Genomic DNA, 27,437 nt, shown 5'->3' on the forward strand with positions numbered 1-27,437 from the left:
TGCAAACATGTATTGTTCAAAAAATCAGCTGCAGGTGCATTTTCTTCATGAAAACCTTTGAAAATCCTTGATTTTGCATAGTTATTTTTTAAATATTGAGTTAGAATCATTGCAGGATTGTGTCTTGATACCTCTTGAACATTTTACGATCACAAAAGACATCCCCAAGGACTCACAGGATCAGGAAGAACGAAAAATGGAAAACAAAATCGAGATTTTTGCTAAAAATGTCTTAATCCTTTCGAATTATGAATTATTTATTTGTTTTTATTTTTATTGTAATTCACTTTAGTTATTGTGAGACTTAGGCAGTGGTAGGACGCGAAAGGGTTTAATCGTTTTCTAAATTACAAATAAATAAAATTCACTCAAAAAGGCTAAAGAAGACGTTTTTTTAGAAAAGTCCTCTGATATTCACAGAAAATCGTGATAGAAAGAGTGCATGTTTCTTTGTTTCACATGGTCGCGAAAGGGTTAAAAAATAATTCACAAAAATGATTTTCACGTTCTTCGACCCACGGACTTTTAACTGTTCTTAAAGGGTTAAAAGGGAACCTTATAAAGAAATTCTAGGAGAAAAGTACATCGTTCAGGATCATCAGGATATGCTTCATGAATTTCAGTGAACGTCAGTTAAATGTATTTTTTTTTTCAAAATATTATTAATAAAAAAAAAATTATAGTTTTTGTATAAGAAAATCTTTTATTCATAATTTCCTAAGATCTTAAAAAACGTTGAGTTCTTTTTGAAAATTCCCGCCATTTGCGTAGGTCTGCGTCTGGAACTGTGGGAATTGCCCACAAAAAGCCACGAAGAAGCTTTCCAGGGTTTCCTGGCTAGAATCTTCCCATCCATGAACCAATAGGGTCCAAGAAAAATTTTGTAATGGTCTTTCAGGCGCGCACATGCGCTGGAGCTTATTCTCTCTCATGCTTCCCTCTCCAGCTCCAGGTCATTCCAGCTGCGGTTCAGGGGGCACTGAGAGTGCACCGCGGCATTCACATTGGAACACGGTGTCCCCAGTGCGACCCAGAGGCAACGTCAGCAGCCTACGTCACGGACTGGCTCCCACCATGAGTGGCGCTCTCGAACAATAGCCACGGAGGAGTCGCAACATCTCCAAGCAGGAGAGGTCTTTTTCAGTCACTCACGGAGTCTGGTCAGTGTGGGGGTGCATTTTGGTAGTTGTGGGACATTTTTTTGTGCGACGGTAATGCCAGGCAGGTGCCCATTGTTGCGCTCCTTGGAACATTCTGGGTGCTCACGAAAGTAAGGAATTCTCTGTGTTTATGCCCGCTAAAGTGTGTGCACGAGGTGTGACGATGCTGAGTGGGGTGTGGAATTGAAATTGCTTCAAGGTGTCATTTTTGCGTGACTCTCGGAGGTGCGCCATATGTGAAGAATCGTGAGGTGGCAGTGCAAGAAGAACTTTCCTCCCGTAAACACATACGCGCATTGAGCAATGGAGCTTTTCCATATGGCACTGAGGATCACCTGTGGGATCATCCTTGTCTCCCTGGCGAGGATGACGATGGCTAAGCACGCTCCCATTGGACGGTATCCCATTCTCATGCCCAACGTCCATCCAGACAGGGTAAGCTTTTATTCTCATTCAACATATAGCATGTGTACGTATATATATAGCAAGTGAGCTTTTTGGGGGTGGAAAGTTTCCCACCCTTTGAGTCCTTTTCCAAATTGGAAGTCCCACAATATGTTTTCTTTTTTTGTAACACAGTTCGGATTGTTGTAAACCTTGGCCAGGTCTGTAGCTCTTCGTGGGGATTTTTCAGTCACACTTACTCACTAATTTCTTCGCGCGATGCCTCTCAACAGTTGGTTTTTATTTGCACACCATCTTCGTCAGTGCGGCATATATTTTTTTTTCTCTCACACTAACCAAGACACGGCTGTTGATCCCAAAAACCCCAAAAACATATCGGCAAATAATCGATTTCGGGGGCACCTTCATCCTTATTTATTTGGCGCAATTTATTGGGTTTTGCCGCTGAATTTTCAATCAACATGTTGCGTATTAAATTTAGGAGGAGGTGCGTCGAGCTAGACCTTCTCTCGACAAATAATGTTCTTGCAGTGAAGAATAATTTTAATCGATCGCGTGATAATTCTATGCAAATGCAATATGCTAAATTTATGTTAAATATTTTTTCAAACAGTTGAAATAAAGAAAATCAGTTTTAATTAACCTTGCAATGAGACTCCACCCACATATGTAAAAGAAGTAATATCCAATGAAAATGCTTTGCCACAATCCATCAGCCAATCAGTGTTCTAAATTCTAATGCTCCTCCAGATATTGATTCTTCTTCTTATTTTTTTGTATTTCACCCTAGTTTAGATGCATTCTTGTTCTGAATAAGGTATTAATTAAGATTTATTAAAATTAATAGGGGCTCCGAGTTTTACTGAACGTCTCTATCGCTGTCTAAACAAAAATATGAGATTAGATTCTTTTAAAAATCTTTTTTTTTTCACTTATAAGTCGTTGAAAGATTTTGACAGTTGTTGTTTTAAAATCTTTCAATCGTTCTCTAAAAAATCCAAATCCTTTAAAAATACGATTAAAAAAAGAAAAACAAACTGTCAAAATCTTAAAAGATTTTTCATAGAATACCCAAAATCTTTGAATTGATGAATTATATAAAAAAAAAGGATTTTTATCAGAATCATCCCCATGATCTTATCGAATCGAATTAAACTTTTGAACATAAAAACAATAAAAGATTCTTGCAAAATAATTGCCAAAGTTCTATTTTAAGCAATTTTATTTTACATCAAACCTTTTAGGATGGGGAAAAATTAATTAAAATAAATACCCTTCAATGCGCACATAGTTCAAAGCAATTAAATTAATCCTTCGAAAGAAATCTCTGAAAATAAAATTTTCCACAACATTGCTGAGGAATTGAGGAAAAGAAAATTCTCTTGATGTGTCATTGTAAAAACAGGAATTCCCATAAAAATATATAAAAAAACGGGCGCACGAAGAATGTTTCCATTGGAGACGAAGAAGAATGTGCGATGATGTGAAAGACATGGCATTTATACCATCCCCTAGAGAGATGTGGTTGGAGCTTTGAAAGGAAAACTTAAATCCCCCCGCGATGTAGAAGCCACTGCAAATGGTTTTTTATTAGATTTTTCAATCTCTCTCTGTGTCTGGCTTCACCGCGCTCAAGAGAAGTTTTGCACAAATTGCGAAATACATCAAAAATAATCACTAAGAAGGAAAAGTGATGAAAAAAAAGAAGCCAACATGTTGATAAGAAAGTTCCACATTTAACATGTAAAGTGATGGAATTCCGCGATCTTTGACTCTATTGCCGTCGTCTGGGTGTTTTGTATGTTTTACATAAGATATGTTTTTATGTGCGTTGGTGGTTATTTCCCACCCAGCAGTGGTGCACTTATAAATACACCTTGGGGAGAATTTCTTTGATGAAAGGACTGAAAGTAAAGTAAATCCACGTGCCGTTCCATGTGGAATCCTTGAAAGGTCGTTGGAAGGAAACTTTTTTTCTTCTTCTCCACTTAATGTAAAAGTCTTAAATGTCTAAAAAAGCGGGAGTTCTCTTCTTCTCTACACAGATGGAGAAGATAATTCCAAATCTCAGCATAAATCTTTCAAAGGACCTCCCTTAAAAGACATTTCTTTTGATCTTTGTGCGATGAAAAACTTTTTCAGCGAAATATTTGGAATATAATTTTCCTCCTGTTAACTCTTCATACGTATATAATTATTCATTCCGCAATATTATTAACATTGGCAGGAAATTCTTCTATATAGCGCATGTGGGTGGAAAGTGCAAAAAATGCGTCAATTAGATAGAGAGCTCTCTCTCTATGCCAAATAAATCCCTTCGTGTGGAAAACACAAACTCATCATTATTCGCCCTCGTCGTCTATTGATGGCACTCGGCCTTTTTTTTTGCCAGTATAGGTCGTCATGATGGCAAACCCAGGGGGAATGAATGATAAGATAGTGGGCGTTCAAGTACAGTACCAGCTGAGTAAAGCTCACAGGGATGAAGCACAGGGTGGTTATCAGTTATAAAATAAAATAATTTATGAATTAAATTTTTGAAAAAGTTTCTTAGTTCTATTTTGTTATTACTCTGAAAGATTGTGAGTTGAAAATAGAGATCTATGAACTCTTGATCTCTTGTACTTTTAACTAAAATTACTTTTTTTAAATTATTATTTTTTTAAATAAACTAGAAATCGATAAAAATCATTCCAAGGAAAGAAATTAAATTATTTTAATTGAATTTTTGTATTTTTTTTTGACACATTTTCCGTGAAAAATAAAAGGAACACCCTGTGAAGCTTTGGAAAATGACTTAACAATACTTCCGCCGTCCTTTTCAACACCAAATCCGCGAATTTCCCCAAAATTACGAAGCATAATTTTCACTTCATGACAAAGCCTGCAAAGCCCCTAACTCACCTGCTTCTCTCGCATAAACGAAGCTCGTGCAATTTTTCAGAGTTGATTTTTTTTGTACCAAAAACTCGAGGGAAAAACCCTGAAAAGTTACATAAAAGACATCCTCTCTGCCACCTTTGCTCAATTGCTACCACCACCAGGCACCTCCACTGCAAAATGGAGGCGCCGGGTTGGAAATCACATTTCATCTCTTCACTATTTTCCTGCGAGAGAAAAAAGCACCCACAAGTACAGAGAGGTGAGAAAAAGTTTCCCAGAGCGTTGAGGCACCCCCATGGGGGGTAAAAAGCTCCGAAAATAGTATCGTAAAGCGTGGGTGTTGTTGGGGGCGCAAAAATAAATTCTCCGGGCGGAAGCAAAAATCCTTCACAGCTTCGCAGGTGGAATTCCCACGGAGTTTTCATGAAAATTATTGACAGCCACGGATTGTGATGAAAATCAATTTACGGGGATTTATGGGAAAATCCAAAAGGGAGAATCTCAAAGGGGATTATTTTCACCAAAACACCTCGCACATGGGAAGTATTAATTAGAGAAGATTTATTTATTTAAATAATATTTAAGTTGCAAAGTTTGGAGATTTTTAAAATTTTTACTTAATCGTTTATTCATCTCAATTGTTGTTCTTTTGGGCATCTTAGCATTGATAACCAATCTCCAAGCCACCAAGAAATGAAAATATCCTCCACAGGACACGTGCTGCAAATATTTTCCCTTTTACCTAACTTTTAACAAAATATTCCACAATTTTGTCATCTAAACAACAAATAAGGGAATCATATCTTCATACAAAATTAACAAGGACTTGCTTCAGAAAATCATCCTTAATTAATTTTAATCAAAACAACTTCAAACTTCACTGCTTTCAATTCATACGACGCATTTTCCAATTAAGATTGTAGCAAAATCACTTTGAAAGCTTTCTCTCACCCCCTTTGTGGAGACACCCACACACAACTCATTGCTTGGAAAACTAAATTTACCTCCTTTGAGCTTTCATGTGAGGAATTTAAGAGGCAGCTTCCTTCAATTTTATATCATTTTACCACCCATCCCTTCTCGTGTGTTCTTTGGGGAGGAATTTGCATGTCTTCAGGGGGCATATATGTGATGAAAACAACCCCACTGAGAGAGGAAAATTAAAGCTCACCCCATGGCCAGAAGGAATTGGCAGGGATTGAATTTCTTGTAGTTTAATCTAATTGATCTCGAAGATGTTTGATGCCAAAAATTGATCAAATATTGAGCTCAATATTAAGTCAATATGTTCACAAAGACGGTCAATTATTGAGCAGTCAGAATTGGCCTGAGATTGATCAATTTTTGGTCAATATAATTGATCAATCTGCTAACTTACTTAATTGATTTATCAAATATTGATCAATCTGGTTGATTCAATCAAGATTGAGTATTTGTTGGCTCAATTATTTATTTACTGGATTTTTGCAAAGCGATCTTTTCGAATTTTTCCAGCGACGTTCTGGAATTTTCAAAATAAAGAATTTGCTCAAGAAACTCTTCTCTTTCAGCCTGAATTGTACCTCTGTACACCTGTTAAAGTGGACTACACAAAAAATTACTACATTGTGGGCTTTGAACCCAATGCTACGATGAATACAGCCCATCATATGCTTCTCTATGGATGCGGAAAGCCCGGCACAAATCGCCCTGTTTGGGATTGCGGGGAGATGTCACGGCACATGATGATGAATGAGTACGACGATGAATCCTTCAGTCCGTGCGGAAAGGGAGCACACTCCCAAATAATCTACGCCTGGGCCAGGGATGCTCCCAAGTTGGAGCTTCCCGATGGAGTTGGCTTCAAGGTGGGCCTTGACTCGCCCATTAAGTACATCATCCTGCAGGTTCACTATGCTCACGTTGATCAGTTCAAAGGTGAAGATTCTTTGATTTTTTGTTAATTTTTTTATTAAAAATTCTAATATTTTCTTTCAATTTATTTATTAATTATTCTGGTAAAAATAAAGACGGAAGCCGCGACGATTCTGGCATCTTCATTCACTACACTTTGGAACCAATGCCAAAGCAAGCAGGAGTCCTACTACTGGGTACAGCTGGGGAAATCCTCCCACATAGTGTGGAGAAAATGGAAGCATCGTGCGATATAACGGAACACAAGGAAATTCATCCATTTGCCTACAGAACCCACACCCACGGGCTTGGGAAGGTTGTTTCGGGGTATCGTGTACGGCGAGATGATCAAGGTGTCGATCACTGGACTCTCCTGGGCAAGAGGGATCCCCTCACACCGCAAATGTTCTACCCTGTTGAAAATCGCGAACCAATTCGCTTTGGGGATCGCCTCGCGGCACGATGCACCATGAAGAGCGATCGGGATACCATCACGAGAATTGGGTGAGCTTCAACACTTTCTCCCCCTTTTTTCTCCTAAGTTTGTTTTTCAACCAAATTGATTTAAAAAAAAAAGAACAAAAGAACACCGAAAGTTTTGATGGGCCATCTATCTACTTTTTCCACCTGTTTAGTATTCATGAAAAGCAATTAATTTATTTTTGCCTGTTAACACACGACACGCTGTTAAAAATGCTTCACTTGATAAGCCATTAAATTTGAACTAGAAAACTGGTTAACTAAAAAAGCTAAAGAACTAAAGAAGCTAAAAATAGTCCCAAAGACCTATTTTACATTTAAGAAGATTAAGAAAATTCTTTTTTTACGAACGAAAACAATTTTAATCAAATAATAATATTTGCTGTGAACTCAAAAGTTCTACGTTGGAGGTTCCAAGAATAAATTTAATCCATGGCCATAGGTAGGGAAGGGGGGTAGTTGAGAGGAGCTTTCAATAGCCGACCATGAGTTCTGTTTGACATCAGAGGGTCAATGTTTGTTTAATTTGCAATGAATAAATATTAAAATTGGGGCAAAATAATCAAAGATATTGAGGTGAATTAGCATATCTAATCAGAGAATATTAATTATATTATTTAAAGGACCTTATTCAGCGACATAGAGAATAAGTAGAAATCCTTGAAGTTTTAAAGAATTTCTTCTAAAATTTCAACAATTTCAAGGATTTCTTGGTTGCCCCGAAGATTTATTTGGATAAATATTATTTAGAGATTAGATGTAGTGCTCAAAGATTTATTAAAATCTCTAACATTCAATTTTTTTTCTTAAGTTTTCAATTATTTTTCCAGCTCCAAATTAAAACCGTTAAAAACTTTTTAATTTATCAATCTTTTAAAAAATATTTTTTAGTGCAACGAATGAGGACGAAATGTGCAATTTCTACTTGATGTACTACGTAAATAATGATGAGCCCCTCAATACAAAGTACTGCTTCTCCATGGGACCGCCGCAGTATCGCTGGGAATTCCCAAGTTCCGACCTAAACAACATTCCTGACATTGCTGCCAGTACGTTGTAGGTGGGGGATTGGCGTCAAATTGAAAGTAAAAATCACATCAAAGTGCAACGCAGGGTAGCCAAAAGAAGCACAAAAAAATGAAATAAAAAAATAAGGGAAACTAATTACTAAGAAAATCACAGCCTGGACTCTAAAAAAATCTACAGAGAAATATTCCAAAATTTTCCCGCCATATTTCGTAAGTTTCTGGAGAAAATAAAGAAATTCCTCCCAATCAAAGGGAATTCATCAATTCAACAAATGAAATCATATCTTTGAGTGAAATTTTAATGATGGAAGAAGCGCAGCTATTTTAGAGTAGATTTTTAGATTGGACAATTTTCACAATATGAGTAAAATCCCTTTTAAAGGTGGAGGCTGATGGAGTTGATTTATATATATTTTTCTATAAAAATAACTATAAATTATATATAAATGTACCTTCCCCAATCACTTTTTCCCTATTCTCTATGACTCTATTGCATTAGATTGCAAACCTATGAAAAAGAAACTTTACACTGTGAATATCCCAATATCGATTTCTCACAATGATCTAGTCAGAGATAAAAAAAAATAAAAATATATATATATTAAAAGAAAAAACCTTTAAAAAAGAATATAAAATGATGTTAGGACATACATAAGAAACTATAAAAAGTAAGATTAAAAAAAGAATGAAGTAAAAATTAAAACAAAAATAAATTTAAATGTGAAGAAAAATGATTTTATCTTCAAGAATGGTTCTATTAAATATTGTCCAAGCGTTGAGCGATGGTACAACATTCAATCAGGAAGAAATGGGTTGTTTTATGTGTGAAGAATGGCATTTATATTTACAAAGAGATTTGTGTCTAAAAAAAGGACCGATTGTGGGCTGTTGAGAGGAAATTTTAAATTTATATTTAATTCCTCAAATCGTTGGAAAATTAATGAAAAGAAGAGAAAGTTGAATAGATTGATAAGATATCAATTATTTTTCTGTATAAAACATTCCTATTATTGTATATCAAATATTATTATTAAATTTATCTATAAACCTTTAGAATTGTTGATTTGTTTTCTCTCTCTTACTTTTCTTTTAATTCTTGCAGCTTTGAGAGAAGCATAACTCTTAGCTTTTATGTACTGGGATACTGGGAAATATGTTCCACAGGTTTTTGCCTCATAAAAGTCTCTTATTTTATCCAGATGCGGTAAGTCTCTTAGGGGTCTCTTAACTTGCTTAGTTAAAGGATAATTTTGATGAAGAAATAAAATGGAATACGAACTTTAAAATTTTTTAGATGCCTACTTTTAATCTTATTAGACGAGAATACCTTTAATTCTATCGATTCTATCCCTTGTCCAATCTTGTGAATTATTTAGAGAGAAAAAAAAACAGTTAAAAGAAATAATCAATTTATTCTTAAGTTCTCAATGATCAAAGAAGCATAAATTTTACAAAAAAAACATTGATTTTTGTCTATTGTATTCTTCTCTAAATTTTAATAAATATATTTTTTAATTTTCTGATAAAATAAATAGGATTTTTAAAATTTTGTTTTTAACTATAGGACTTAAACATATTTTCCGCTGTTTAATGCAGCTGCCACCGCCTTACGACCATCAAGGTAGGAATATTAATTCGTTCGCATTATTTTTCCTTTCATCAATATAATACTTTTCTATGTAGTAGAAGAAGAAAAAAATAAATAAAATATTATTAATAAAATCAATATATTGCTAATGTTTGATACTTTACCTATAACACATTCTGCTACGCGGATAGCAAGTTCTTTCATTTTATTAATATCCATAATTTTACTATCTTCTTTACTTGAATCCACTGGATTAACTGTGATAGAGGATGTTTCATTAATCTGCTTTAGTGGTTTCATTAATAGGTTATTAAATTCGAAGGTTTGTGCAATAAGATTTTCTAGAGTTCCTTCACGAGGAGGAATAGGAGTGGCTGGAGCAGCAACTACTTGCGTGGATAATGCAAATGCCATCCAAATACAAACTATTCCCCAATGATTCATTGCAGAAGGAAACGTCCTGATGTGTGGAATGAAATCGGGTGTCCTAAATGGAAAATTGAGAAATTTAAAATAATTAATAAATTAAAAGAATAATTCGTGAAAAGCAGATTTATACTTACTTACAGAAGTCTTACTCAAAGAAGTGATATTTGATGAATGATCTTCCCTCTTTATATACCCGTCCATTTAATACTATACAAAGAGATTAAACTTATCGCAACAACCAGGGAATTCCTGACTCTTCTGGGAATCTCTAAAGATACAAAAAAAAAATCAAACAAAATTCTATAATTAGGTACATAGTGCTGAATAAGCTCTTCGTCAAATATGAAGTGGAAGGTATTGTACTTATCATGTCGATTTTCTTAGTTCATCCGTAATTTTGGGGATCCCCCTCAGTCTTCAATTCACCTGTACATAATACATATATGATCATTCAATAACTGTAAAAAAAAGAATCCACACACATAAGTAATTCAATACATTTTAAAGTAATTTCAAATAAAGAACATTCTAATTTACATAAAATCTTGAGCAACAAAGTTTTTAATTACCTAAATATTTGATTCATTACAACAAATACTCATCAATTTCCCTATTAAGAACATAGAATAAAAGATTATTTTGCTTTTATTAATGGCTGTTTTATTCATAAAACATTATAGCGGAATTTTCACAACAATTTTTTTCTTATTGTATCTTTTCCCAAAAAAAAAATCCTTTAAATTTTATTTTTGTCCATTAATGCAGCTGCTGCTGACAGTGAATTAGTGTTGCTGATCAAGACCAGAAGACGACTAATTCTTTTTTAACTCTTCCACTTTTTGATCCAAATTCCATGGAAACCATCCAGCATACTTATTGTCAATTTTTGGCCAACAATTTGTGGCACCTAATGCAACTTCCAGAGCTTCATCCTTCTCACTCTCTTCACTTGAATTCAATGGATCAACTATGATGGGTTTTATTTTAATAATATCTCTTTGTCTTCTCGGGAAATTTTGTTTGATTTCATAGGTTTGTAATAAAGGAACAGCATCAATTACTTGCGTGGATAATACCAATGCTATCAAAATACAGGCAATTTCCCAATGATTCATTGCTGAAGAAAACGTCTTGTAGTATGTGATGAAATGAACAGCCTGAAAGTAAAATTGAGAAAATTAGCATAATTAATAATTTAAAAGTTATTCGTAAAAATCAGATTTAAACAGACATACTTACTTGTAACCACAAGTCTTACCAGAAAAAGAAATTTTGGAATGTTTAACACGCTTTCTTCTTTATATACCCGACCATTGAATGCAAAAAAGATTATCTTATCACGACAACCAGGGAATTCTTGACCTTACTGGGAATCTTTAATTTTATAGAAAAAATGTAAACAAAATTATATTCCAAATAAGTTCTTTGTAATCTAAGAAATGGAATTAATTTATGCAGATTGTAGGTACTTATCACATCGACCTCATTAGTTCATGATGATGGGAATCTCCCCTGTAACAGATTAGTTAAGAAGACTCAATAGTAAACTCTTGAAGAAAAAAATTGTTTAAGATATTAAAAATTAAAATTACTTTATAATTAAATGAAAATAATTTTTTTATTGATTTTTAGTGAGAATACAAAGCTTTTAATTAAAAAATCGTTTTAATAACTGCTTCTTAAAGTCCTTAAGTCTCCATTATTTGAACCATTAATTAGGTATCTTTGCTGATCATTTAAATCATTCATTTATTTTTTTATTATACAGACCTTCAATATGTACCTAATTATAATTTTTATTAAACAGGTAAAAAATCTTTCTTTTTAAAACGTAATAAACTTTTAAAAAGATTTTTTCCGTTATGATCTTCTTATTCAAAAATGTTCTCTGAATATTTTAGTACATAGGCTCATTGGCAACATTCAAATATTTTCCACAACGTCCACAATCATGCCTAAAATCTTTGCTATCTACACATAGTATTACAAAGAAGGGCGAAAGTGCCCAAATCGTTTCGGCCCTTCCTCATTTGAGGGGAAGGTAGATGGCGCATGAGGTCTTTTTAAGGAAATTTGGGGGTAAGTGAAATGCAAGGAGGACCTTCCTCCCATTCACAAGATCATTTGCTTTCGAGCGCTCATGGTGATCACTTGAAGGGTCGCATGAATTGAGCGTTTTTTCTATATGGACTTTTTTTCTGTATGAACTTTTTTCTGTATGAACTTTTTTTTTGTACCTACGATGAGTGGGTTGCAGAAGAGGTGCACAAAAAAGGGCTGAAGGAAGAAAAATGTACGTACACGGAGTTGAGTTCAGATCTTGCAACATTTTTGGTTGTACATGAGTGGGAATGAACAGAAATACATTTTCTTTCCCTTTTGCACAATGAGATCTTCCAAAGTCTCGAAGAGCACAAATTTTGTCTTTTCGAGCAAAATTCTGCCTCAAACACGCTGGCTCACTCAACACAAGCTGATATTGCTACTAATGAATTTAAAATTTGCAATAGAAAACTTTTATTTATATAAAAAAAAAATTTAAAGGCCTTTTCAATCATTTTTTGATTTAACTTTAAATCAAAAATTTTCTTCTACATGCGAGTAAATTAATAATTTTGAAAACTCTGTGGAAATATATGTAAGTTTTGAAAAAAAAAATATTTTAAAAAAAAATAATTATTCAAAAAATGAAATTGAGTTGATTAAAATAAGATAATTAATCAATATTTGGCTACACCAGAATAACAGAAATTTTTTCTATTAAAAATAATAGAATAAAAGAAATTCTATTTTCTATTCTATGAACAAAACTTTTTATAATTTTCAGCGATGTTTCGGCATATTAGCTGTGATTTTTTGTTGCTCGGAATTTAGAATTCATTAATTGAGATATTTGAAGTAGATCATCGACTGCATCATTATGTTGAAGAGATTGGGTGAAATTCACCATTCAGACTGTCTGAATGGTGAATTATCTGGTGAATAATCGCACAACCGCACAATCGCACAAACGCACAAACGCACAATCGCACAAACGCACAATCGCACAAACGCACAATCGCACAATCGCACAAACGCACAATCGCACAAACGCACAATCGCACAACTGCACAATCGCACAACCGCACAATCGCACAAACGCACAATCGCACAATCGATTGCGCAAACGATGCGGTTGTGCGTTTGTGCGGTTGTGCGATTGTGCGGTTGTGCGGTTGTGCAGTTGTGCGGTTGTGCGATTGTGCGTTTGTGCGGTTTGTTGTGCGGTTGTGCGATTGTGCGTTTGTGCGTTTGTGCGATTGTGCGTTTGTGCGGTTGTGCGTTGTGCGTTTGTGCGATTGTGCGTTTGTGCGATTGTGCGTTTGTGCGATTGTGCGGTTGTGCGGTTGTGCGATTGTGCGGTCGTGCGGTTGTGCAAAAGTCCAAAAGGAACCCCAAATTCAACACTTTTCGCGAGTCTATACCAAAATCAGTTTTTCGCGTTTTCTGGCTCTTCTGTACGTTTTAGAGTGAAAAGACGTGTATTTTGGGATTATCCCAAAATTCCTTGGAAAAATGAGAAATTTTTTAAATTTTTTTTTCCTTCAAATTTTGTCTTCTCAACCAAATGGGTAAAATTCACCATTCAGACATCTTAAGATAACTTAAGAAAAGTTAAGATTTCTTAAGAAAAGTTAAGATTTCTTAAGAAAAGTTAAGAAAACTTAAGAAATCTTAGCTTGTGTTGAGTGAGCCAGCGTGTTTGAGGCAGAATTTTGCTCGAAAAGACAAAATTTGTGCTTTTCGAGACTTTGGAAGATCTCATTGTGCAAAAGGGAAAGAAAATGTATTTCTGTTCATTCCCACTAATGTTCAACCAAAAATGTTGCAAGATCTGAACTCAACTCCGTGTACATTTTTCTTCCTTCAGCCCTTTTTTGTGCACCTCTTCTGCAACCCACTCATCGTAGGTACAAAAAAAAAAGTTCATACAGAAAAAAGTTCATACAGAAAAAAAGTCCATATAGAAAAAACGCTCAATTCATGCGACCCTTTAAGTGATCACCATGAGCGCTCGAAAGCAAATGATCTTGTGAATGGGAGGAAGGTCCTCCTTGCATTTCGCTTACCCCCGAATTTGCACCAGTCCGCGCGCCATCTACGTTCCCCTCAAAAGAGGAAGGTACGGAACTCTTGGATTTTTTCATCCCTTCAGAGATTGTATTACTATATAAAATTATTATACAATGCTAAAATTCACATCCAAGACACCCTTAACTGCTAAACTGACGCCACTTTTTAGTACATTGAAAGCGTTAAAAGCAGAACTTGTGGAAATAAAATACCCTAGAGAGCAAAATTATTAAACTAAAAAGGGGAATCCGTTTAGAGAAAGATTTTTGAGAGGGTGCACTAGCATATTCGCACCTCCTTTTCCATGCAGCAGAGGGAAAAGAAGGGCACATGAGGGGTGGAAAATGGTGAAGGGTCCGCGCTAAATGGCCCAATTATGCGTGGCGCGTCCCCTTGTGCGTGCTGCTTGTTGATATTTCCACGAGACGGGGATGAACCCCAAAAAAGTGGCAAATCTGCAACCCTCCGCGAGTTTTCTTTTTTTTTGTACTTGTAGCAGGTTGTACCACCCCAAAACAAAATGCAACCCTTCCACGTTGGCGCCCTTGAATTCTCGCCAATTTGTGTTGCAATTGTGCCAATTATTTGTGACACCCCCCTCGTGTTAAGGGATGCCACCGGAAAAGTGTTATGCTACACACCTTACGGGCACTTGCAGATTTGCCTATATTTGCCGAGGGTGATCAGTCAGGGTGCTTCTGTGTAGGGGAATGTCTTTCGTGATAAGCTGGTGAGAATGGCGTCCCTTGGACTAAAACAACTAGCATGGCTATTTATAGTTATTTACTGTGAAATGACCGATTTGATTTCCCTTTGCTTATTTTTTTTTATTAAATAGTGTTACAATTATAAAGGAAAACCCGAGGAAAACAGAAACAAGAGTTTAAAAAAAGTATTTAAAAAAAACTGAACTGAAAGGACGCGACGCTTGCTATGAAGTATGCTAAATTTATTTCAAAATTCAAATTTTAACGGAATAGAATATCCGTTTCTCATCCTGAAATATATTTATTTATTACAGGTACAAAAGCAATTTTATAAAAATGTACCAGTCTTGCGAAAACCTCCCTCATTTAATCAAAAAGCATTCTGGGCCTGGGGTGCAGTGGATAGAGCGCTTGATTGCGCATCCAAAGGTCGCCGGTTCGAATACAGAACCCGGCAACGCGCCCCATCCCCGCCAACGTGCAATTAGATCACGTTGACCGGTTGGATCAGGAGATTGATACACTCCTATCCGTAAAATGGCCCACACGTGGTAGTATCTAGCAAGGCCGCCCACTACTTCTCCGCAAGGAGAACAACAACATCATATAGGGTGGCCGGCCCTGTTCCTATATGGGACGTAGCGCCAAAATATTATTCTGAAAATTAAAAAAAAATTACGAAGAATAATTTGAAATTCAGCAATTTTTGTAAAATTAAATTGGGCCGCAATTCGGGTTCTTGACGATGGAAAAAATGTTTCACTTTTTGACTTCTTCGCAAGTGACCTTCTCAGCCAATTAAATTTATTAACAAGAACGCACCACCTGGTCGCTTCGCTCACTCTTCGGCGTGTTCGGTGTGCTTGTAAGACGGCAGAGAACTGCTAATTTCTAGTCATTCAACCGTGCACCTCAAAAGGCTCTTCTTTTGTACAATTTTTCTTGGATTCCTCCTTAATTGCATCGACGCTGCAAGAATTCAGAGAAGAGGAAAATTATGAATGTAAAAAATGACGAAACAATAGAAATTGCTCTGCGGAATATTTAAATCGCTCGTTTATATTTACTTGTAGAATTTTCCCGGACAGTGATCATGTCCATGGAGACTCAGGAGATGAGCAATAATATTTTTAGGAAGATACAGGCCTGGGAATTACCTCAGATTTCACATCCCCGCGGAGCCAGAGTCCTTTTTCCCATACATATGTATTTCCGAACAATACGCAGCAATGATGCATAAATATTGGCTCGAAATTGACAATGTCGCAGGCGAAAATTCAATTTGAGATCTCCCTTTTGCTATAGAAATCCACACACATAAAATGTGTCTCCATTGTCCCAAAATGGCAATCCTCTGACGGCGCCTCTTGTTGAGAAATCCCCGCATCCTTGGGCCTTTGTGATATTCCCACCGAAGGGCCAGATTTGCACGCATTTCTTATAGAAAAAATTTTCTGTGAATGCCCTCGTGCCATTGGAAGAAGCAGCTGATTTTCGACTTTCAGTGCCACTTCATTAAACTCCCTCCTCATTCGGATTTTTTTTTCATTCTGATCTATCAGAGGGACTTTTTCAGTGTGACCATCTTTGCAGCATTAAAAATACGTCCTTCTGCCCAAAAAAATTCCAAAGATCGCAAGGCAAAATGCTTTTCCCACTGAGATTAGGCAAGAGATTGAGAAAGTTTTTCTGATTTTTATTTTATGGTATTAGTGGTTTATTTAAAAAAAATATATATATTTTGTAAAGTTTTTTTTTTTAATTTTGTTAGTCATAATTATTTTAAGCAAAATAAATTAATTAGTAGCATTGAGCTTTGATTTTTATTTTGTTTAATTAACTTGGAATTCTTGAAGCATATGCTTACAAGACATATGCAAATACTAAAAAATTTATCTCCAGGAATAACTATTCTAACTCACTTTATATTCTCACAATTCCTAACTTATTAAAAAGAAAATCCTTTAAATTATATTTTTAAATAAAAAGAATCATGAAAAAGCACTGGAGCTCTGAATTTTCCTTTGAATCAACTAAATGTTTGGCTCAAATGCAATAAAACATCTCCATGAATAACTATTCTAACTCGCTTTTCACAAAATTCTCAATATTTTTTTTAATAGAAAACATAAAAAATCAACTTTTTACTCATTCCAGCGACGTTTTGCTAAACGTAGAAGTTATTTTAAAACTTCCATTGCGAATAAATCATAATAATAAAATACTTCCCCCCTTATGCCTGCCTAACGTGAAGTGTTTTTGCATTAGTACGAGGAGGATGAGCTATCGCCAAAAGTTGGGATGTTTTTAAAACGAAACCTATATAGCAATATAAAATGATAATAAAGAATGGACATTTATTGTGTACGCCTCATCAGTACTACATAGGGCGAGCATCATCGCTGCGAGAGTTTTGATGGTAGGATGAAAAAATAAAATAAAATAATAAATATAGAACGAATAATAAAAACACTCCTTCTCTGCAGCCATATGTTCGACTTTTCAGGTTTTCGGGGGCACACAGACAAAATGCATTCAGTGCTTGCCACGGGGTGTATTGTGTGCGGGGCTAAGGGGTTGTTGGGATCTTCCATCCAAAGTTGAATTAATTCAGCATTGCTGTTGAAAGAAAAACCTCGTGGATTTCTTAATAAAAAAAATATAAAATAAATTTCCCACCTCGCGCGAGAATGAGGGACGTTGTACAAATTAATTTCCATTTCAATAATAAAAATTGCAACACATAGCTGGCGAATAATAATATCTTCATTTTCCCTTCTCTACTTCGTCCCCATTTGCCACTTTTCCCGCTGGACTGTCGGCAAAATGCATTTAATGTTTAAAAACATTTAATTCCACGCACCGAGAGACATCTTGCCATTCAATTTAATTAGGCGACTAGTATCAAATATTCATAAATGTTATATTATGTTTATTGCACACATTGGTACTACTATACACAACATAGTACGAGGAGTCCCTCCTGCGTCTTGTACCTCGAAGACCTTCTTTTTTTTATGTACCTACATATATATGTTGCTCTCTCAGTTCATTCGAGCTCTCCTCGCTACACACACACGCAGCTTATCGCTGGCAACAACAATGTCGGGATGGGATATATAGCGAGTTTTATGTACAATTTATAACATCTGCTCCGAAAACTGCACATTTCATGTTGTCGGCAGCAACGACCTGGCTGATGGCTTCAGCTCTTGTTCCGTTGCTCCCGGGGCGGCGAGGAGCGAGACACGGAGCTGAAAAGAAAAAAAAATGTATAACTGTGTTCTGTCGTGGCGGAAGGAAGGCCCCGAAGGATGATGTCAAGGGGGTAATCGACAAGATATCTTCTCTCCATCAATGTCTTTTGTGTATATATGTATGCGGCAAATGCTCCAAACGATCCATGCGCTATAATTGCAGAAAACAGAAATTTGAGAATATTTTCATATATGAGTACATTCGTTAAAATAATTTAAGGACGACAATTTAAAATTTTTTGGCCTTCAATTTTTTAATCAATTTGTTTGAGAAGAAATAAGAAGAATAATGATGCTTTACAGCATATGAATAAGAAGCATATTAGCACAATTCAATAGGAGTAAGTATATGCTTCGTAATCATTGTGTTTTATAGGCATATGCTGCATATTTGAATTAAAAGTTATTTTTGAAATGAAAAAAATAAATACACCATGCTTATTGAATAAAATTGATATGAAGCACTTAACACAGTTTATTAACAGAATTAGATTTTATATAACTAAAGCATTAACGAAGAAAAAGAAATTAGAAGCATAAGCTGCAAAATAATTCTTTGAAAATTAGCTACAAAACCAATGCTTTTAATTAAGAATTTCATATACAAAGAAAAACTTGATAAAAATAATCTTACTTCTATTAAAAATGAATCATATTTTGAATAAAACTCCTTTAAAAAAATTTAAGCTTATATAAAAAATGTTTTACTTCGAACATATGCTTCTTAGGATATTTTTTTTATTCTTTCGAATGCTTAATGCTCTAAAGGCTTATTGACAGTTGCTGGCAAATAAGAAAACATTTAAGAAAGAACTAAAATTGGATTAAGAATTTAAGGATATTTAGAATAGAAATTCAATCCTTTAAAATTTAGAATTTTCTTTGCAATGAAGCATACACGTGTAAAGGACATACTAACAAGAAGCACAGACTATTTTTTTTACTTAAGTTACTTTCATGCTGGCACATGCTTTCTATTAATATTAATTAACTTTAGCAGGACTTTTGATCCTTTTCCGCATTTCATATTCTCTGCAATTTAATATTTATTTACGTTATACAAGCCCTTCAGGAATATTTTAATATTAAATTGCAGCTGAAGAGCAAGACAAAAGGCGCTTTTGACTTTTCTCTCCCAAAATTCAATTGTGCCAATTATCCTGCCCAAGACAGCCAAGGATTTGCCACAAAGTGAAATCATCAAAGAACTTGAAGAGAGACATTTTGTGGGGTACAATAGAATGAAATAAAGTGCGAAATTTCCCTCAAATTGAGGCGAAAAAGCCCAGAGAAAGACTTTCTTTAGAGATTGTCCAGCATGTGGAAATGTCCAAGCTTGAAGAACTTTTGAAATTTCTCTTCGTTCTTCTCCTTAATTCAATTCTCTCCGTCTTGCGTGCTGAAAAATTCGGACCCAATTCAATTTTCATTACATTTTAATCGCATGCCCTATGGAGTGGAGGAAACCCCGAAATTAGGAGTCTGTCACTCCCGGTGGAAAATTCAATAAAGCCAAGAGAAAATTTTCCAGCAGAAAATTTTCAATTTGGCAATTTGTAATTTTGACAAACCTCAGCCAAACGAATTTATTTCGCACAAATTTAATAAACATGCCTCCAATTTTTTATCAACCTTGCTGATTTTTCCCGCACCTCGCCTGGCCAGGACGTGGTAGCGCCCTCTGCATCCATCTGACTAGCACGCGGCGTCGTGGAAAATGCCAGAAAAATCTCCGCTTCAGTGGGAAAGTTGCTAGGCAACCACCATCTCTGTCATTTTGGGAAATGGTAAAGCACCCTCAGCGCGCAATGTGCTGCAGCAGAAGTGGCTGGAAGAGTGGCCAAGGAGGACGCATGAGGTGCTCTCTGATTTTTTCATCTCTGCGTGATTTGCTGGGGAGATTTTCTTTTTTTTATTAACAGGGAGAATTCCAAAGGATTCAATGAATCTATTGCAAAGAAATATGATATATGTAGAATAGAACCAGGCGCCTCCACAGAAAAAAAATTAATAGTACACATATTAAATCTTTTTTTTGTTAATTTTTTTATTAAGAAACTGAGCAAAAGTATTGATAAAAAATCTTTAAATCTTCATTTTCACCCCCAAATTTTAAATTTTGATCCGTTAACATGCACCAGCACACTATGCGGGATAGGTACATGAGGAAACGAAGGAAAGAAAATCCTTTCCCTTTCGCGAAAGAACCCTCTCCCGTGTGCCATTTGGACCTTTCCTCCGTTGTTGTGTCTCGTGGTGGGACACCCTCTGTGAGAAGAGGAATTCTGAAGAAAAGGGGTCACTGCACTTTTTGCCCTCCGTACCGAAGGTGAGCACCGAATGACGCGGAAGGGCAGGAGCGGCAATGAAAAGGTGAGGTCTTTTGTAAAAATGCTAAGGGTGTTGAGATTCTTTTTTGTACTGCCACACTGTCCCAAACGCGGGTTCACCCTCCCTCTAAGAGAATGCCGAAATCCCACACGATCTCTCCTTTTGCCTCAAGGAGTGTTGACACTTTAATCAGGCCTTTGACTGCGGCACGCAATCTCTCTGGGGCCCGGGCGGAATTTTTTTTTGCACGGCGGCGGCGAAGGAAATTCAATACGGTCACCGTTAGTGGCGTGTGCATATATTGCAAAAACTTCCTCCGTGTGGACTTTTAATTGAGCCAACTGCCGGTGGCACCAGCCATGCGCAAGAAATGCACTCCTGCGCCCAATTGTGCCATTTTTTTTCAAAGAAACTTTTCAGTGCGCATTTTTGCCATTCAGTTCGGCTGTTTGTTTAAAAATTTTATTCCCTCAAAATAATTTTGCTTTTTTTCATGCAGAAATGTACGAAAATTAATTTTTCTTTCATGTGCGGGGGTCAACCGTGAGCAAGCTGCATCGCTGGCTTACATCATTCCGTGAACTTTTCCGCGAATCATGCAGCAAAGTCAGCATAGTGCGACAAAATTCAAATTAACGACTTTTGCAATGCAAAATGGGCCAAATGATTCATCGCTGTGCCTCATAATTTTTTCCACCCTGTCATTCTCTTTTGCCACCCCCAGCCACCCTCTGTGACCTTTGCCCCACTATTTCACTGCAAATCCAGCGACATTTTCCAACCCCCACCCACAGAGAGAGTCTCCTTAATGTCACTGGCAGTTGATGCTGAACCCCGGAAAAGTTTTCAGCGTGGAATTTATGATTTTATCACACAAAACTCCAGATATTGCGAAAGTTGTGAATAAATTCACGAGAGCTGGGATCTCTCGTGTTTTTTTCTTCATTTTCCTTTATTTGGGAAGTCTTCAAGTTTCTTGGATGAAAAACTTTCGCATTTGATGATTTTTTTTTCTTTCGTCCTGGTAGTCCAATTTTTACAATTCACTGAATTTTATTGATATTGGTGTGTTCTAACGGTCCTGGAAATGATTAAAAAATATATATTATGTATGTATTAATGCTATGTGTAGTGGATGTAGTAGTCAGTGTTGTATGGAAATAATTATAAATATTTGAAGAAAGAGGTGGACACAGAAAAAAAGGGAGAAGCGAAAAAAAAGAGCAGAAAATGAGGAGAAAAATACTCATTTGGGGCTGTTGAGACCAACAATCCACATTGAGTGTCCTGCGCGTACATTGCTGCAATTATATGTCCTTCGATGTCGCTGCTGTAGTACAAGAGAAGCCTAATTACATATTCCACCATCCTCTTTTACAACTTCCGCCAAATGAGTGCATTCAACCGTTGAAAATTTACTAGACATTTTCTCAGAAGTTGCTTTCCCTCCCGGCTTGGCTTCTAATTCAATTTCAATTCTCATGCCATAATCATAAATTTTGCACACACAGTTCAGGACCACTGATTCCAAAAACCAGAAATCTCCTTCCGGCCACGCAAGTTTCCCGCTCTCGTTTGCAAACCAAAAACTTTCTCAGCCGCAGAATTATTATGGATTTTATTTATGACTCACAGCTATTTACTGCATTTAGGCCCATTTATGCTGTATGTACGTACACAGAGAATTCAATTTATTAAATTATGCGATGGAAATTATGTGAAAGAGGCCGTAAGGAAGCTCTTTCTCTCATCAAATTCAAAGAAAAAAATTCAAGATGTGAGAAATCCCGCCAATTGGCCTCAGATTGATAGAATTTTCGATTTAGCATCTTTTGCAGCATCTTTATATACAATAGAATTGTACAAAAACTCCCTCCACATTGAAGGAGTTTCCACCCCACATGGCCAACCTTCACATAATTATCCTAATGGCCACCCTGGAGGCTCGAACTCGATCCAAATTTGCCAACCAATTCTCATTTATCCAATTAAAATTGACGCCTCATTAGGGAAGCTCCTCCGGAAAAGTGTGTGATTGCGTGACTTTTTCTGCGGAAGGCTACGGCCAAAGTCGGATTATCGGGACCTTATTGAGTGTGCCACATCGTCTTGAGATATTCCTTCTCATCCTTGTTCAATGGGACTTTCACCGAGCGAGAGATTCTTCTCGCTTTCGGGCCTAATAAGAGACGCCTCCGTGTCTCTCCAACCCCTAAAAATATCCATCAGTTTCCTAGTTAATAGATTATTAAGCGAATCCCATTGAGTTTTTCTTCTTGAATGATTTTGCTTTGTAATAAGAATTTGTCATTCAAATTAACCTTGCATCGAGGTTACATCCCCTGTAAGACAATGTTGACCAATAAAAATGCTGTTAAAATTAATCATCTATTATTAAAACTCTTCTTTGGAAAAGAAATTCTTCTTTTTATTCGTTTTTTTTATTACTTTCAGAGAACTACATTATTTTTGAGGGTTGGGCTTCAGTGGAAGGTTTAATTAAATATAGAGTTGATATAATTCTGTTAAGTAGAACAATTTTCAAAATGTCTCTTTAACCACAAAATATAAATTGGTGCAATTTGTAGGCTCGCAAATAATTCCAGTGGATCACTGGAAGATTCTAAACTAAAATGTCAACGGGAAACACTGGAATTCGCCTCAAAAACGTCAACAATGAAACTTGTCAGATCACATAAAGAATTCAGTGAAGATGGTGCTCATCCGCGTTTCCCAGAAAATGGCATAAAATAGTTTAAAAAAAATAGTTCGAGAAAGTATCCATCGACCTTTGAGCCAAAAGTCACCGAATCTCATGTTAAATTTCAGTTAGTTGCCAAAGTGAGAAGTCAAAGAAATCTTTAATAGAACCAAAATCAGAGAAAAAGATGTCCAACAAAAATTGGACGTTTGAGGAAATTCAAAAACAAGACACAATTGACCACTGAAGAAGACGCACAGAAGCATTGAAAGCTTTGACCAAAATTGTAATGATGCGATTGAACTTATTCATTATCTTTTTGGCTGACGCTAGGACCTATAAAGCGTCCATTTTGTTAATTACAGTGGTTGCTCCATATAACGACAGCTCGGATGTAGGTAACTATTCTCACTCATAAAAAATTACTTATTTTTTCCCCTTTTACATCCTCAAACTTACCTTTCTACATCAATGGAGCATCCTAGTTGAAGCTATAGGAGCTATAGTGACCAATAGGCGCATTCTTATCGCTAATTGAAAGAATTAGATGTAAAGTACAAGAGAAAAGAAAGAAAAACATGGAAAATTCTAGGTATGTATAAAATTTATTATATATAAAAAGGTAAATAATAAGTATAATACAAACTAATTCAATTTAATGGACTCGTAGTTGTGGAGACTTTAGTATTGTGTGGAGGTACTACATATAAAAATTGGCAGACACTGCTCTCGAGGGATGACAAAGGGATGAGCAATTTGAGTGACATGGCTGAAATGCGAGGACAAAGACTCCTTTTTTGGAACTAAAACAGTTTAATTTGCATAACTCGTCCCATTATATTCCATTCGTTCCATGGATTTCTAGTTGCGAGGATATTAATGCTATGCTGACTTATTTTTTTTTCTCTCACTCAGCCAACACTCCACAAGAAGATCCTGGAGGCAATTTTCATGTGACGCACACAAAATGGTGTGTTTGGCTGGAAAATCCATGAGTCATCGTTAGAATTGCATTTAGTCAGTGGAAAATTCGGTATACACATATTATTGGATCTGTGAGTAATTTTTTGGGAAATATGGCAACGCTGGAGTTGCATTGCAGACAACACATCCTGGCAAAGTGTGAGAATATGATACAATTCAAGGACATTTCGTCGTATTCCCCGAATGCGCGGGGCTAAAAGGTTCGCCGCGTCTGCTGCACGAGTGAGAGGGAAGATGCTTAATAACCGATTTAAATTATTTCCTCCCTGAAAAACATAAAATTGCTTTTTCTGTATATGCTTCTTCAATTTTTTTGCTCCTTCGTGTGCCGGCTAACGTAGGAAGTCGCGGGGATGTAATCTAACAGAGGAAAAAGATCGGTAAGAAACGGACTATTCAGTGACTTTTGAGAGAATTTTTCGATGAATTTTCCGCAATGTGCCCCGTGTTGTCTTCTTCTGGAGAGGCGAGAGATAAAATTTGACAAATGCAGAGATAGTTCGGTGGCGTTTTTTTTTGTTTGGCAGATCGATGATAGTAAAAGCCGGCATGTGTGCGTTTGATACACTCATCGCGGGCTCTTTTGCTCGCTCTCTCTCTCTCGCTCTCGCGGTGATAATTTAGCGACTCTCTCGGCACCCCCGACCCCGCACCGAACAAAGCATTCGTCTTGCGGTGAGTGTGTGCGTGATGAAAGAATAAAATCCAAGAGGGATGTGAGACATGTGTCATGCGCAAGAGAGAGAATAAATGGCAGGGTTCAATGGGTGAGAGCAGGAAGTCAATGTTTGTGTGTTTGTGTGCGCGACTGTGTGAATCAACCACCGTGCAAAACACCACCGGTTCACGAATATTCCCCGATGAGGATCTTCGTGCTGTCATCGGGCAAGTGTCACAAATACATTCGCACGCACGAAGCCCTGCACCAGGCGCCTCATTAAAATTGTATGTAAGTGGCGCAATGGTACACAATGGTCGATGGTGAGTGCACTGACAACGGTTTCACTACCCTGATTGGTGGCTGATGCCAGCTGCTCTCCACACACAACATAAGCGCGCTCTCAACGAAAGCGAACTTTTACTCCGGGGGTACGGCGCGGACTGTCGTCTCTCGCTCACTTCAGTTGTTGTGTGTCTTTCGTACAGTGACAGTTGTGTGTTGCTAACTGGCAAAAAATAAGGTATAACGAACCATTTGAGTTGATATATTGAGAGACATTATAAAAGAGAGTTTTGTACACTAAAGCGAAAGAATACAAAAAAACCGCGATAGACACTTCTACATAAACAATGTTTTCCAACAAATACGACTATCTGTAAGATCACCGATTGTTTTCACTACATAACTTACAAAAATTTCCTAACCTAAACTATCCCGGATCACATGCTAAAATGCAACTCCATCGGGAGATTGTGGTGCGATGGATTTTATCTCGTTGAGTGATTTTCCCCAAAAATAAAGTTCAGCGTGACTATAAGAAAAAAAAACAAGTGAGGTTTTTATGTTGCATTGTCCACGAGAATTTGGATGCTAAAAGAGACACTCACCGGGGCCAAAGAGACCATTTGGATACCACCGAGGCACACACTCTCTGTCCTGGAACATGTAAGGTTAATTTTTGTCTATATTGTCCTGTACACTCCTTACGAGTCCCTGTACGATCGATGGGGAATGTGTCGGGGAAATTGTGGTGGAAAGTCGCCGCCACGTCCTCGGCGTCGCGCTGTGTCGATGGTGTGCGTCATGGGGCTCGTGCAGGGAGGACACTGTGTGCGGGTGGATTGTTGTTGACACGATAATTGCAAAACGAGCTCACGTAGCCATCGCGACGTAATAAATGGCATCGTGACGACGTGACTCTCCGTTGCTGCTACTCCTCCGCGGATGGGTGGGTTCACCATCCCCGGAGTACCCCGAAAAAAAATGAACTCTCCTCATTTTTTTCTTCCAAGAATTATTTATCACAAATTCTTTTATTCCTATTTTTAAATTTCTTTTGTAAGAAAATTACATTTCCTTTTATTTTTTTTCATATAAAAATTAATCATAATAAAGCTTCTTAAGGATAAAGGAATTTGCTGAGGGTTTATTTTTTTCATAACTTCCAAAAAAATAGAAGAATGTTAGTTTTATTTAAAATTATGTAGAGCTGTACTAAAAAAAACCATTTAAAAAATAAATATAAGAATTTTACTCCACAAACACGAAGTTGTTTTGAAAATTGTAAAAACTGATAATAAGTTCATTTTGTAGAGCACACATACAGAAAAATAAATCGTTGGATTTGCAGAAATCTTTCCATTGGGAGATAAGCTAATTTTCAAATATCACAAGCATTTAACTCTGGTGGATTTATTTTAAGAAGTATTTTATTATAAATTCTAGTTGAAATTCATCTCATAAGAATATTTAGAAATAAATTATTTACCTCTAATCCACCCAGTCAGCAATTTATTGATTCCCAACCAACATCTTTTCAAATATTTCTTCTCAAATATTTTCTTAATTTTTCCTTTTTTTATTTTATTTTTTTTTCATTTTCAAACCACTTTGCTAAAAGAAAAGAACAAGAGCAATCATCCACCATGTGTACATAACGAATTATTGCTTCTTAACGGAATAGGGAAAAAATTCTATACCTATGTATGTATATATATAAAACAATAACGGACGGGAAATGAAAATATCTCCTAATTTTCCATTTCATCCCCGCACACAAAATATTCTTCAGAAAAATTATTTCTGTTTTTCTTCCAATTCTCCCCGCTCGCGCGCAATTTTCTCGCTCTCTTGTTGTCAAAGTGACGAAAATCGATGAGAAATGAAATTCAATTGAATTTCCCGACGCTCTTTCTCCCTGAATTTTTTTCCTTGTAAAAATTTTCGGGAGTTCTCATTTGGCACAAAAAAAATGTGCGCCCCCATACACAACTTTCGCCGGAGAAATAGTACACAATATATCGAAGGTAAAAACACCATTTTATTGATTTTATTTCCAACGTAACACAACAAAGGCAAAACACGGTGAAAGAGAGAGCGAAAGAGCCACATTAGAAAAAAAAAATCTAGAGGTACGCTGTCTGAGGAATTGATAAGTTTTCCCATTCGGGTATTTCTTGGGAATCTCTCACATTTCACCTGAAATCCAGGTGGGAGCAATTAAGAGCAATTCTGTGGTGGAGCAATACATATTGTGTGGAATTTTTGCGAAGGTACACACATCACACAAGACTTTTCCTCGGTTTTTAATTAGTTTCTAATAATTGATAGAAAAAGAAGGAATTAGAAGCTTCCCAATAAGCACAAATTACTGTGCTAAAATTATAGGGTCGATTCTGTATATGAAATCTTTCTATTCTTAAAAGGCAGATTTGGGAGTTTTTGAAGATTCTAAACGTTCTACGCTTTAAAACAAAGATTTAAAATATTTACTGGTCTAAAAATCATTTAAAAAGTTCCTAAAAAGATTTTACAATT

At 36.2% G+C, this 27,437-nt stretch overlaps 4 protein-coding genes across 6 annotated transcripts in view; all 4 read left to right on the forward strand.

The window, feature by feature from the left end:
- The window catches only part of LOC129791558 (trifunctional purine biosynthetic protein adenosine-3), a 1,078,967-nt gene that overhangs the window by 619,671 nt on the left and 431,859 nt on the right, over positions 1–27,437 (forward strand). The window lies entirely within an intron of this gene.
- The window catches only part of LOC129791559 (potassium/sodium hyperpolarization-activated cyclic nucleotide-gated channel 3), a 1,048,222-nt gene that overhangs the window by 478,567 nt on the left and 542,218 nt on the right, over positions 1–27,437 (forward strand). The gene's annotated exons all lie outside the window — the stretch shown is intronic.
- Positions 1,085–8,905, forward strand: LOC129791611 (peptidylglycine alpha-hydroxylating monooxygenase). The gene is made up of 4 exons (XM_055829847.1): positions 1,085–1,595; positions 5,999–6,365; positions 6,458–6,845; positions 7,713–8,905. Exons 1-4 carry the CDS (start codon positions 1,464–1,466, stop codon positions 7,879–7,881), a joined length of 1,056 nt encoding a protein of 351 aa, XP_055685822.1. The 5' UTR covers positions 1,085–1,463; the 3' UTR covers positions 7,882–8,905.
- The window catches only part of LOC129791555 (methylcytosine dioxygenase TET), a 90,522-nt gene continuing 88,115 nt past the window's right edge, over positions 25,031–27,437 (forward strand). For all 3 annotated transcript variants that reach the window (XR_008750727.1, XR_008750728.1, XM_055829735.1), the window contains exon 1: positions 25,031–25,565. The gene's annotated coding sequence lies outside the window, so the exon portion shown is untranslated. The remainder of the gene's footprint in view (positions 25,566–27,437) is intronic.

Source organism: Lutzomyia longipalpis, chromosome 3, assembly GCF_024334085.1.
Source record: "Lutzomyia longipalpis isolate SR_M1_2022 chromosome 3, ASM2433408v1".
NCBI classification, from domain to species: Eukaryota; Metazoa; Arthropoda; class Insecta; order Diptera; family Psychodidae; genus Lutzomyia; species Lutzomyia longipalpis.